Source organism: Marmota marmota, unplaced genomic scaffold, assembly GCF_001458135.2.
Source record: "Marmota marmota marmota unplaced genomic scaffold, marMar, whole genome shotgun sequence".
Lineage (NCBI taxonomy): Eukaryota > Metazoa > Chordata > Mammalia > Rodentia > Sciuridae > Marmota > Marmota marmota.
Genome location: NW_026000005.1, coordinates 44,706,927 through 44,720,537, shown reverse-complemented (window position 1 = coordinate 44,720,537; position 13,611 = coordinate 44,706,927). Strand labels below are relative to the sequence as shown.

The 13,611-nt window shown below is 40.6% G+C and overlaps 1 protein-coding gene across 6 annotated transcripts in view; it reads left to right on the top strand.

Moving 5' to 3' along the window:
• The window catches only part of Pid1 (phosphotyrosine interaction domain containing 1), a 224,686-nt gene that overhangs the window by 93,999 nt on the left and 117,076 nt on the right, over window positions 1–13,611 (top strand). For 5 of the 6 annotated variants that reach the window (XM_048808674.1, XM_048808675.1, XM_048808677.1 and 2 more), the window contains one exon: window positions 10,068–10,214. The exons of the other annotated variant lie outside the window; for it this stretch is intronic. In XM_048808674.1, the coding sequence (XP_048664631.1) occupies window positions 10,068–10,214 (147 nt within the window). The remainder of the gene's footprint in view (window positions 1–10,067; window positions 10,215–13,611) is intronic. 6 annotated transcript variants of the gene reach the window in all.

The following is a 13,611-nucleotide window of genomic DNA, read 5'->3' as shown; positions in this document are numbered from 1 at the left end:
TGCCAGTATTCATTTGGCGTGTCCCCATCATTTTATGAGAACATTCTTAGTTTATGACTCAACAAGATGTTCTAGTTTCATCTTGTGCTTTCCTTGCCCCAGACTTAAACTCCACCATTTATCCACGCAGAAGGGCACTGACTATTAATGAGTACAAAATGTCAGCAATGGATTCTAAAGTCAGTCTAGAAGGACAAAATCCCCACAATCAAAATCTTACTTGGGAAACTCTTTAGGATCCTTCCAGAGATCAGGATTTGTTTCTTACTCTGTTCAGCTCAGTCATGTTTTCCTATAGCATGGAGCACCAGATGAAGCAGTTTGATTGGATCAAAGGGCGATATGAAATTGGCTTTTCCTCTGAAAAATAACTTTGCTACGGCAGCCCCTACACTTTCAAAGTACAGTTTGATTGTTTTGTATATTTGCATTCATTTATGAAACCATCACCATGGAGTCTGCTTTGTGTTCTTGGAGCTCCTCCCTGCATCCCCTGTTTCTAGGCCATGACTGATCCACTTTTGGTCACTGTACATCAGTTTATGTTTCTTAGAACTTTATATAAGTGGGGTTCTGCAGTATGTCTCTTTTTGTGCTTGTGCTCTCAGGGTGATTACGGATGATTCGTCCATGTTGTAGAACATAACGGGAGCTTATTCCTTTCTGTTTTGATCCATGGTGTTCCCTTGAAAGGACATACCACAGTTTATCTATCCATCTGTCTGACAAGGAGCATTCAACTTGTTTCAGTTTGTGGCTGTTGAAAACATAGCTGCTATGAACATTAGTGAGAAACTCTTTCATGGACATATACCTTCATTGCTGGAGTCTTAAAAACAATGGAGTTCTATGTATCGATCTCATGTCCTTCGACCTTGCTGCCCTCCTGTATTAGCTCTAGTAGCTTTTCATTAACCTATGTTGGGTTAGTGGGGAATCTTAGATGATTACATTGTAAACACAGACAGTTGTACCTTTGCCTTCCGATATGGAGCCTTTTCTTTCTTTTGCTTGTCTTTTTGCCCTGGATAAAACCTCTAGAGCAGTATTGAACACAAAGAATACAATACTCACGTCACTGCCTGCTCATTTATAACACCTGTGTCGATTCAGGTAGGTTTCCACTAATTGGCTTATCTCCTCATTATAACTTTTATTTTCTTGCCATTTTGCATGCCCATTGATTCTTTTCAATGAAGGTGAGACATTTTGAAATTTTACCTTGCTGGGTGCAGGATATTTTTGTATTCCTATGATCATTCTTCAAGTTTGTATTGTCACTGTATCCTGTTGATTACTTGGAAACAATTTGATCCTTTTCCAGAATTTTCCTTCCAGATTTGAAGGGTGGGGCCAGAGTGGCATGAGGTCTAGTGCTAATGGTTCCTCACCCGAGAGCCTAGACTCTCCTGAGGATGCTACTCAAGGGCCAGACAGCTGAGTATCTGCAGCCTGGCTGGTGTGAGCAGGCAATGTTAACCGGCCTGGAGAGCAACAGAACTCTAATCTCTAATCCTTCCCAGAGGTTCTTTTCCAGCCTTGGTTGGTTTCCTTTCATTCATATGCTGATCAGTACTCAGATGAATATTTAAGAGGACCCTCTGGAGGTTCACAGAATCCTCTCTCTGTGCAGTGCCCCTCTTTGTCTCCCTGCTTTCATCTCTGTCCTCTTAGCTCAGGAGTCTGCTGGGCCCTGCCTTTGTGTCTCCTCCCTGCTCTGTGGCCTTCAGACTCTTTCAAGGCAGTGAGCTGGGCAGTTGAATGGCTTACATCATTTGTTTTATGTCGCTCATGGACTGCTGGCCTTGTTGCCTGACACCCAGGGCCTCACAAACTGTCATTGCCTAAGTTTTCTCAAGTTTTATTGTTTTCAGTGAGGGTCACTCTGGTTTCTATTAATGCATGTTCCTTAAAAGCAGAAGAAAAACCTACTGATCTTTAGCAGTTAAATTATATTCAATGCCATAAGATATACCACCAGGGGCAAGTAGGAATCAGTGATTAGAGAAGCGGAAATTCTTCAGTGTTTCTTCCAGTCCCATAGTCATTGAGTGAGGGACAGACGTGTTCGCCTATTGATGTTATTGCTCTTGTCTATCATTCCCTTACTTACACTCTCTGGGTTGAATTTTTATAATTTAAATATTAGCATGATTTAATTCAGCCGTACTTAATTTTTCTGCCTCTTGAGTGGGTAAAGTTTTTGTTCTGTGCTTGTAGCCTTTGTTGTTTTACATCAGGAATTGCGAATTTGCGTGCCTATGAGGGTCAACCAAATAATCAATAGTAATAAATTTGGAAAGATATGATATGACTACTAAAAAAAGCCACTGGCAGTTATTATAGAAGAGAAAACTTGCTTTTTGGGCAGAAGGAGACTATGATCTATGGCTGAAGAAACCCCAGGTCAGTAGGGACAATTTAAACAATCAGCAGGAGATGATTATTGCCTTGAGAAATGCAGGTTAATTTTGCACTTCTGATTTTTCAAGATAAGTGGAAATGCATATTTTTAATTATATATATATATCTCGAAGTTTTTAATACTACCTACATTTTAATCATAAAGCAATCTGTGAATCAAATAAAACATACCTATAGTCCAGATATACCTTCGAACTGATAGCTTGCAACCCATATTTAACAATAGATCATTTAACTGTTCCCAATTAGAAAAGTAGAAAAATACTATTTATGAATAGAAAAATAGTTAGAAGATAACAGAAACTACTTAAGCTAGAGAAGCTGCATATTTATTTATTTTTGTTTTTAATCTGAAACATACATACATAGACACACACAGACATAGTAGTACACATTCACACATAGTAGTCTCCCCTTATTGTGGTTTCACTCTCTGCAGTGTCAGTTACCCACAGGCAACAACATTCCAAAAGTATTAAGTGGAAAATTTAAGAAATCAACAATTAATATCTTAAATTATACTTCATTCTGAGTAGCATGATGAACTTTGGTGCTGTCCTATTCTGTCCCACCAGGAAATGAATAATTCATCTTCCTGTGTATCCATGCTGCATTTGCTACCTGCTCATTATTCACTTAGAAGTCATTACAATTATCAACTGGACTGTTGCAGTATAACAGTGGTCTTGTTTTATAAGCAATGGTCCCAAAGTGCAAGAGCAGTGATGCTAACCCGGGCACGGTAGTGCATGCTTTTCATCCCAGCTACATGAGAGACTGAGGCAGGAGGATCTCAAGTTTGAAGCCAACCTTGGCAGTTTAGTGAACCCCCATCTCAACATAGAAAAATAATTTTTAAAAAGAGGGGGTTGGAGATGGAGGTGTAGCTCAGTAGTAGAGGACCCCTGGGTTCAATCCACAGAACTGCAAAAAGGAAGGAAGGAAGGAAGGAAGGAAGGAAGGAAGGAAGGAAGGAAGGAAGGAAGGAAGGAAGGAAGGAAGGAAGGAAGGAAGGAAGGAAGGAAGGAAGGAAGGAAGGAGGGAGGAAGGGAAGTGATGTTAGCAACTCAGAAATTCTGAAGGGACACCATAAAATGCTTCCTGTAAGTGCAAAGGTGAAAAGCACAATAAAATATTTTGAGAGAGAGACAACATTCATATAACATTTATTACAGTGTATTGTTGTACTTGTCCTGCTTTGTTGCTAGTTTTTGTTTTGTTTGTTTCATGGTGCTAGGGATGGAACCCAGGAGTACTCTACCACTGAGCTGTTCCCCCAGCACTTTTCAGCTTTTTATTTTGAGACAGGGGCTTGCTAAATTCCTAAGGTTGGCCTTGAACTTGTGATCTTCCTGCCTCAGCCTCCTTAGTCATTGGGGTTACAGGTGTGCACCACCATGACTGGCTCTTATTATTAGTTATTATTGTTAATCTCTTCCTCTTCCTAATCTATCAATTAAACTTTATCATAGGCATATATATATACAGAAAAAGCTCAGTATATTCAGGGTTCAGTACTATCTGCAGTTTCAAGCATCCACAAGGTTACTTGGAATATATCCTATGTGAACAAGAGAGAGGTTATGTATATACAACTATAATTAAATGTGTGTTGGTGAAAAAATATGTATATGCTTATTTATTTATGCTTATTTAAGTATATATGCTTGTAAGTATATATACATATGGCTATTATATGTGCTTATTTATTTAAAATACATATGCTAATTTACATTTTGATAGACATATACTTAACATACATGCACACCCCTGAGTGAATGAGCCCTCCACATGCCCTAGGGTTTTCCCGTGTTTCTTGGACTGGCATGAAGATATTTTTGTGCCTCTCCCATGTGATCTCTTGAGAGAATCTGTGATGTTGAAAAAGAAAAAAGCCTCCATAATAAAAACTGCATGAAAAAAATTTTGGTATGTGAATGTTAAATATTTTCACTTAGTTTATCCACAGCTATCTTTTTAATAGATATAGACAATCTATAGTCATATAGAGTTTATATGTAGATAATGTCAATTATCTTGAAAATTTTTTGAATAAGCCAGTTAACTAGAATGCTTTGCAGCAAGACGGTAAATGGCAAATTCATGTAGGTCTTTTTTCTCTGTAACTACTAGGTTGATAAACTACATTAAAAATTAATTCTTGAAATCAAGTGGTTCAGTTTTGTGTATGCGTCCTAGATTTTGGGAAATCATCCAACCCTGCTTTACTTTTAAAAAGGATAAAAACAAATACACAAACAAAACCCTTTGCATTAAAAATGTTCAAATAAAAGCTGAATTTAATAGCCAAATGTTCTTTTATTCACTCAAAATGAGTTTGTTATATGCAAACTGGTTTCTGTTTAACAATTTTTCCTTTTATGCTATTTTCTGAAAACACTAGAACAACCACTTAAAAGTAAAAATCTAAGAATTTAAGTGTTAAAATATAAGCTAAATATCTTCTTAAAGGTCCCTCCCAAAAGAGTATCACCATTGTTCCTTTTCTCATATTTGGGGCCTGAACATACCTTCTACAAAATAATTGGTATAAAATGTAAGAAAAGCACAAGTAAGATTCATTAATTCTTGCATACCCCCTAAGTAATAAAATCAAATGTAGAAATAAGTGGAATGTCAAAGCCCTACTGATTTTTGTGCACTTGTACAAATTAACATTTTTCGGGGGTGCTGAAGTTTTTCATTAATGTGATTCACCCACTTGTTCCTTGTGGTTCTCTTCCGAAGAGCATTTGCAATATTTTTGGAGCTTGATGAGGGCATTACTGAATCAGTAATTTGCAAGTTACAACTGACCATTATAGTCAGCCTTCAAGATGCAATGATGGGCAAAAGATTAAAATTTTAATGCTTTCTGTCTAATTTGAGTGAGGATAATGTTCCAGTTATTTTATAAAAAGGGAAGCAGGATTTGACTTCCAAAGATGCTTTATATTTTGGATACGGAATCAATACAAAGGTGAGATACACCCAATTTGAATTGGTAAAATATGTAAATCTCCGCCTGCTAAACTGTCAGAGATTAATGTCTGAATAGCAGTAGGAAGCAGAGCCAACTGTAAAATTATACAGGGCATGGCGATTACCCCATCGCATAATGGGGTTTGATTTAGAGGCTCTATTTTGGGTTCACACATAAAGCACCAAATGCAGAAAGCTGAGCTTTGTTTAATTTGTCCAGGGCAGCGCTCTAATTTTCTACAACATTATTCACTTCCCTTTAAGAATGAATAACACATTTTCTTTATGGAATTCTGTGCGTCTTTGATTTGGGAGCAGTGGCTTTCCTTAAGCTCCCCTACTCCATTCCTCTTTTGTTGCTCTTGTATAATGCAACTGAATTGGGTTCCTTTAAGTTGCCTTATTTTGATTGTACTGTTTCTGTAAAGAACAAGCCATATCATTTTGGACATGGGATAGTGTAGTATTGTAGAGTTGACAGATTGGAGAAAATCGAGGCCCAGGAAACACGAGGCCCTGTGGCTCTGGCAGAGCTGGGTTTCACTTCTGGGTCTTTGTAACCCAAGTTAGAGCACTTGCCACCTAAATTAGGGGTCACTGCAGGTACATTGTGTGGCCTTCTCTGAAGACTTGAAACTCATCTCCCCTAGGCAGCAGCTCTGAGGGCTTTATCTTAGACATGAATAACCTGGGGATTATGCTACCTACTTGAGATTATTACTGGGTACTTTATCATTAAGGCTTTACTTGTTCAAATAAGTACAAGATTCACTTATTTTTTTTAAAAGATAAGGTTAACTCACATTTCTACAGTTTAAAGTCGATGAAGTCCTCTTACAATTTTTTGATAGTGACTACATTTTATTTTCACAGGTTATTTTTCATTGCAAGTAGTTTATATTGATAGACTCTTAGTTGAAAGGATCATATGCCTAACTCCAGCTTGCGTAAGCAAAAGGGAACATACTGGTTCACATTCTAAGTGTGCCCATGGATGGACCCAACTCAGACACAGTTGGATCCAGGGGCTCAATGGTGTCTGGCTGGGTTTCTCTGTTTCTCAGCTTCCCCTTTGGTGGTCTCAGTCTCAGACTGAATTTGAAGAGTAGGAAAGTCAGCAGCTCAGGACTCACACCCCTCAGTGTATATGTTGATCTCCCAGGAGGACAGCGGTAGTTGGCCAATCTTGAGTTGCCTCTGAACCAGTGCCTTTGGGCAGGGACAGGAGGCACTCAGTTGGTCAGCCTGTGTCACATATTCTTTGGGTCATAATACCAGGGGCAGGGAACCTCATTCCACAATGCAGCATAGAATGGCAGAGAAGTTTCCCACAGGAAGGGATCAGGAGAATGTTCTTGTCAGAAATATTTCCAACTCTTGTCCTTGTACTACCAAACACTTATGATAGCAAACTGGTTACATCCAATGTTAATTTGCTATAAAAGATGTCTTATTACAGCCATGGCAACTCATCATGTAATCTACATTTTATTTCATCTGTTACCTTTCCATTTTCATAGGGGGCAAAAAGGATAAAAGCATTAAAGTGAAAAAAACTTAAAGAAATCATTTCCTGTATTTTACTTTTATGTATTATCTTAGCCTCTCTTATTAGCTGTCCTAAAGAACTCTCCCAGACACGTGGCTCCCCCTCACCATCAGGAGGAACCCTTCCATGCAGAGACTAACATTTGATTTCTGCTCTAGCTGTGCCTGCAACCATACCTGGGTCCACGTAGTTGTTTGGGAAAGGTGGGTGGATGCACAGGTGAGCAATGGCTGGGGAAGTCGGGCTCTGAACAGTTAGGCAGTTGACGTTGCGTAACATGTCACGCAGAGGTGGGATTTGAACTTCTTTATTTTCTTCTCCACAATTAAGGCTTTTTTTTTTTCTTTCTTTTAACTATTTATTTCTTTTAGTTGGCTCCTGTCAAGTAATCAAGGGGGCAGGATGTGTGCTAGCCCACAACTTCCAGTCTCTGTGTGCTTGGGGCTGAGTAAGTGGCTGTGGAATTTGGTCCAATAATTGGACAATGATGATAGGAGACAATCTCAGAACTTATGGGCAGTGTGGGCATCCACCCTCTTGAGAAGGGTGCTGTTTTCAGAGTCCTTTTCAGGAATTTACTTCCTGGCAGAAGTCCGACCTAGATGACCCGTGGTTTCACATTCCTCTTGTTGACTCAGGACCATGTCCCTACTTGTCTTTCCAACCGCTCCCTCCTTACTCTTACTCACCCACTGGCCCTAGTTGCTCTCTCACAGAGGCCGATCACCTTCAGCTCTCACTCTCAGTGATCCACATGGCTCCTCCCAAGCATGCACACCACTTTGCACTCCAAACTCACATCCTCCATCAGAAAGAAATTCAATTAACAGCAAAGCAGAAGCTTCCAGATTCATAAGATGACTTGCCCTTCCTCCATCGCCTCCTTCTTTCCTGCCTGCCCCCACCCTGGCTCCCAGTGCCTTATTAACAAACCAATTCTCTGGGGAATGTAAGAGCAAGTTGCTTTCCCATTTGAAAAGTATCAGAGCTGGCAACTTTGTTTCCTAAAAGGTAGTTATGTCCATCAAAGTTCAACCAGAGAGAAACAGAACTACATGAAGATGTACAGCAAGCTGGCTACAGAGGTGCATGCCTGTCATCCCAGTGGCTCAGGAGGCTGAGGAAGGAGGATCATGAGTTCAAAAACAGCCTCAACAAAAGCAAGGTGCTAAGCAACTCAGTGAGACCCTGTCTCTAGAGAAAACACAAAATAGGGCTGGGGATGTGGCTCAGTGGTCGAGAGCCCCTGAGTTCAATACCTAGTACACTGCTCCCTACCACAAAAAAGATGTATATAAAGAGATTTTTTTTTTTTTTTAAGGAACTGGCCTATGTGATTGTGGGAGCTTATTAGGTAAATTTGAAAACAAAATTGAAGGCAGAGTATCTCAAAATTAAAAAAAAATTAAAAAAGGACTGGGGATGTGGTTCCTGGGTTCAATTGCCACATACATAAAAACGAAATCAGTGTTTTCTATTTGAAACAAAGAAAGAAACAAAAACCTTCTATGAAATGGTCTAAAACATAAAGCCTTTCCTTTTTCCATGAATCTCTTTCTGGAAAAGTCACAGCATTGTTTTCAGTGCAAGTGGCAGCCTGACTCAAGAAAGCAATGTGGGCGGGGAAGGATAGGAAGGATTCCTTCCTCATCTTGCTTCTTAGTACACAATTGACTTCTTCCTGCATTTGGAGAAAGTTCTGGTCACCCAGTGTGGCATCTAGGGGCTCTGGGTGCCCCTCCTTTCTCAGTCACAGGCTTCTCATGCTGACCTTGCATTCATCTTGACTCTTACTGGCTTCCTACCTGCCATGGGTCTATCGGTATTCTATCACTGTTGCAAACGGGTGGCAAGAATGGGAAGGTGCAAACGGTGAATATCTCCTTGACTCATAGATGTGTTCCATTGTCCATTAGACCTCACTTGCAACACACAAGTTCAGTGATGAAATTATTCAGAAATTTCAGAAAGTGACATTAAGCCAAAAGCATTAAACTAAGCCTGGAGCCCTTCTGAGTGTGAGGCTGTCCTAGAATGGGACTCTGTGAGTGCAAAGGGTGTGTTAAGCCAAGTGTGTGCACACGTATGCATATCTGTTTGTGTGTGTTTGTGAGAATGCACATGTGCTCTTTCAGATAATGTTGACAAGAGGTGACATTTGATCAGGGAGCAAGGAAAATAAGGTTTGCAAATACCTAGGGGCAGGAGCAGCATGTTCAGAGACCCCCAAGGTTAATTCTTGGAAGAATGAGGAAGTCACAGTGGCTGGATCCACAAATGAGAGTGGAAGGGATGGGAGATGAATATAGAGGGACAGTGGGTTTCTGCATTACTGATGGCCTCAAAGGCCAAGAACTTAGGAGTTTTCCATGAAAATATGGGAAGACTTGGGAGAGTGTGAGCAGAGATGTGGCATTCAACATTTGTGGTTTAGTAGGATATTCTCTGGTTGGCAGTGGTCACCAAAGGGACAAAGTTAGAAGTGATGGGACCAGTGTGAATGCTATAATAATAAACCAAGCAATGATGCAGTCTTGGACAGGGTGGTATAGACATGAGTAACTCAGTGTAGCTGGATTCAGGGCATACTTCAAAACAGTGCCACCAAAAGATACTTACCTAAGATCATGGCCCCAAGACATCAGATTATTTAATCTAATGAGAAGTAATGAATTCCTGAAGTTCTACAGCCAGTGCATGCAAGAGTTGGGGATAGCAGAGAGCTGCTTCACCTGTTCTTCTCCTCCTGTGATCCCTGTGGACTTTCCCAAACAGTTCTGCACCATCCCCTTCTGATCATCTTCACTGGTGTGGCTGAATCTACCTGAATTACCTCTTTAGGAATTCATCCATACGACACCTTCGAAAATCTCCTCTGGACCATAAGGTCCTAGGTGCAGATGGTCTCTGCTTAGGGATGGCTCTCTCCCAGTTTTACTTTAGTAGCAACCTGACTGGATTTTGCCCTCTCCATTTAGTTAATATTTCTTGGCCTTGCTCACTAAAACAGAGATAATAGGACAAAGATTTTGCTACTAAGTTCGACATACAGTTGCTCCACATGCAAGTCCAAGCTGCTTACATGTATGTGGCTTATTTTCCTGTCTTTCAGCACTTTCAGACCATGCTGAAGTCTAAATTGAATGTCCTCACACTGAAAAAGGAACCTCTCCCAGCTGTCATCTTCCATGAGCCGGAGGCCATCGAGCTGTGCACCACCACACCCCTGATGAAGGCCAGGACTCACAGTGGCTGCAAGGTATGGGCATGTGGCCAACAGGGCTTCTCTTGGTGGGACAGGCTCAAGCACGTGTGGCTTTGAGTCTCTTGTCTCACAAGGTAGCCATTTTTAAGAATGCAAATATTAAACAACTAGCAAGACAAGCTCATTGAGTGATGGTAGTATGAATTCATATCCTGCTTTGTTTTTCTTAATAATGTAAATGCTCTTTATTGTTTTGGTCATTTTGGGGGCACACATGAAAAACAGGTCTTGGTGTTTGTGAATACAATGATTTTCTTGCTGTACTTTCTCTAGCTGTATGGAACTTAGGGCTTTGCAAGGGAAATTTAATCTTTAAGGGTAATTCCTCCCTTTGTATTTGCAAACTGAATAAAGCATATCATAAAGAATGAAAACACCAAAACCCCAAAATAAAAAAAAAAAAAAAAAGTTTCCCCACATTTGTACTCTCAGAGTCCTTTGGTGTAATTTTGCATTTTTGCTTTGCTTCAGCTCTCAAAATCTGTACAAATATTCATGCCTCAATATTCATACAAAAGCATTTTTCATTTATGGAAACTATAATGCTGACATGGAAACAAAACTGGAATATGAAATGTATAATTCTGGTGGGCTTTTGGATTCTTCCTCATAAGTTTTTCTTTCTTGTTTGTGATGGTGAATAGCAATTGGTTTAGAGATAACAAAGAAAATATGTTTTATGCATATTCTTTCATCAGAAATTTGTTCTGAATGATGAAAATATAATAGGGGGCAAGGAGAATACATGATTGCACATGGATTTCTTTTCATCTTTGCAGATACACTCCTTTCCTTATTCTTATTGTTGGGGAAGCAGGTCTGGAATAGTGGGGATCAGTTGGAGCCCCTCCCTCTTGGGTGATGATGGAGGGCCTGAAGCCTCTCACACATCCATCTGCCTCAGACTTGCTAGGCATCTGCTTTCTGCTAGGCACTGTGGCACAGTGTGAGCAAGACCCACAGCAATTTTATGAAGTTTACCTGATAATTGTAAAATGGGAGGAGAGCCAGCGTGAAGAACTTGTGGAAATAGAACAGGGGATGCTCATTTTCTCAGGCAGAAATGGTCTTGGAATGGAGAGGAATGGGCCAGGGTACCTGGGAAGTTGAGAAAAGTGGTGGGTGGGTGGGGTTGGGAAGCCTTGTGGTCAAGGACTTTGCTCTATCTATAGTGAGGAGTCAGGCAAGTGACATCTGACTCCATTTCAAGAAGCTATTTTAATAGTATCCCTGATAAGGTTAAGCTAATAACTCAGGTGCCCAGAGCAGCTGCCAGTGGGTCAGTTTTAAAAGAGGAGAGTGAGTCCACAGAACTGGCCTTAGGTCCTTTGTTTAATGCTTTCAGTGAATTGATGACTTAAAGGTATAAGGAAAAAGTGCTTTCCTTTGGAAAGTGGTACAAGATCAAATTTGCTGTAGATCCTTTAGAAGACTGACCCATGTCATTTTGAATCCTGTTCCTATTAGGGAAATGGAGCCTCAAAGTAAGAACTCAGCAGGGACAAATACAAGGAAGGGAGGTTAATTGGATGAAGCCTACCAAATGTGTTTTAAAAATTAAAAAAAAATAGTTAACAGAATAAAAAGACCTAAAATCTAATCCACATAGGAAATTATGAATATGTGTTCACATGAAGACAGATTTGCTAGGAGCACAAAATCAGTGCTTTAGAGTTTAGGATTCAAGAGCTATTTTTTTTTTCTGTGTACTGCCTTAGGTTGTGCTCATTTATATTATGTCTAAAAGGACATTGAAACAAGAGAAGGAATTCAGGATAGCATGCCAAAGAGGGCAGGGGTTGCGCTGGAGTCAGTCTGTGTGGCCACAAGGCAAGGGAACTGGGCACTGATTACAGCTGGACACAGGGAAGGACTTCAGCGTTCAAGGTGAAAAACACATTTCACCAGGCTGTAAAAAATTTATGAACTCTCCATCCCTAGAAATCATCAAGAGGAGGTGCCTGCAGGCATGGATAATCATAATGCCAGAGTTGGGGATCCACGCCAGTGCCTCTCAAGGTCCTATCCAGCATGATCATTCTATCCGAAGGAAGAAAATCTGCAAAATGTGCAATTCTCCAAATTGGATACAATCAACTTTAGACCTTCAGATTTTAACTGTAAAAATGGACAGGAGTTGCATGCATTCTTTCATTTTTAAGGACACGATCACATTTGTGTTGATCTTTTGTTAGGAAAAAAAAGAAAAGAAAGATCTTCAAACCAATCCATTTTTATTTAAAATCCTTAGACCTCTCCCGATTTTTCCCAGTCATCTTTAAGAACAAAGTCCAGTGTTTCCTCTCTGATTATTGCAAGTAAGTAACTTAGCTCACAAGATGCCAGCTGCAAAGGGACACTCTCTCAGGCTCAGGCGTCCCAGGAATAATGAGCACAATGTAGCCCCGGCCCAGCTGCAGGCCAGCCTTTGGGACCCTCCATCTTTAGACAGAACTTGTTCTTTTTTCCTGAAAGCTCTCAAGTTGTGCTTGTATAACTTTGGGTTTGGGGAGGGAAAGAGGCAGGAAGAAGCAAAGGAAAGTGGAGTTGAATGTGGGTTAGGGTTCGCACCACTGAGACCCTCACTCATCTCGGATTTCCCATTTCCCTCTGATCTGTATTCTCGGTGGGTTCTGGCAGGATTGCCTTGCCAGGCTATTCATGTTTCGGGCAGCTGGGTCTTTGTGTGTTCTCCTCTATTGCTGCCACATTTTTTTTTTTTCCCTGAAGTGGAATTATTTAACCATACTACCACTGCATCCCATTAGGACTCTTGCTGGAATGGTTTTGAGAATCAAAAGCTGTGTCAGATTTCACACTAGCAATGATGGCTTGTCACTCTTCTCTCCTGCCTAGCATGGTGGAATCCTAGGTGGCTTCACCTCATTAGCGAACACTTACTAATTAGTACTTGTTGTCAACCTACTGTGCGTGGAAGGAAGATTAGAGAAGGAAACCAGAGTAGTTTTTGTGGATGATCAATGCACAGCCAAATAGAAGGAATGAGGTGAGTGCCCAGATAAACAAATCACAAGTGTTTTGGAAACTTGTGTGTGTATCAGAATCCCCTGGAAGGCAAATTCCTGGTCCTTCTTCCCACAGCCCTTGATTCAAGCACTCAGCTTCATGGTGGAGAGCAGGAGTCTGCAGTTTAAAATATACATGTAATTTACATGAAAGTGGGCTGTGCTTGGCTCTTGAGGACTTGAACCACAGACTGGTATGTGATGGGAGTAATAGAAATGACTTAAAAGGACACATGTGCTGGGAGGTGGGGGATGGGGTGGAAAATGGTATCTAAGAACCGAAAATGGTATCTGAGGGCACTTGCATGGTCGCAATGCATTTGCCACAGCAGATCAGGAGACTGCAAGGGGCTCTGCAGGTATTG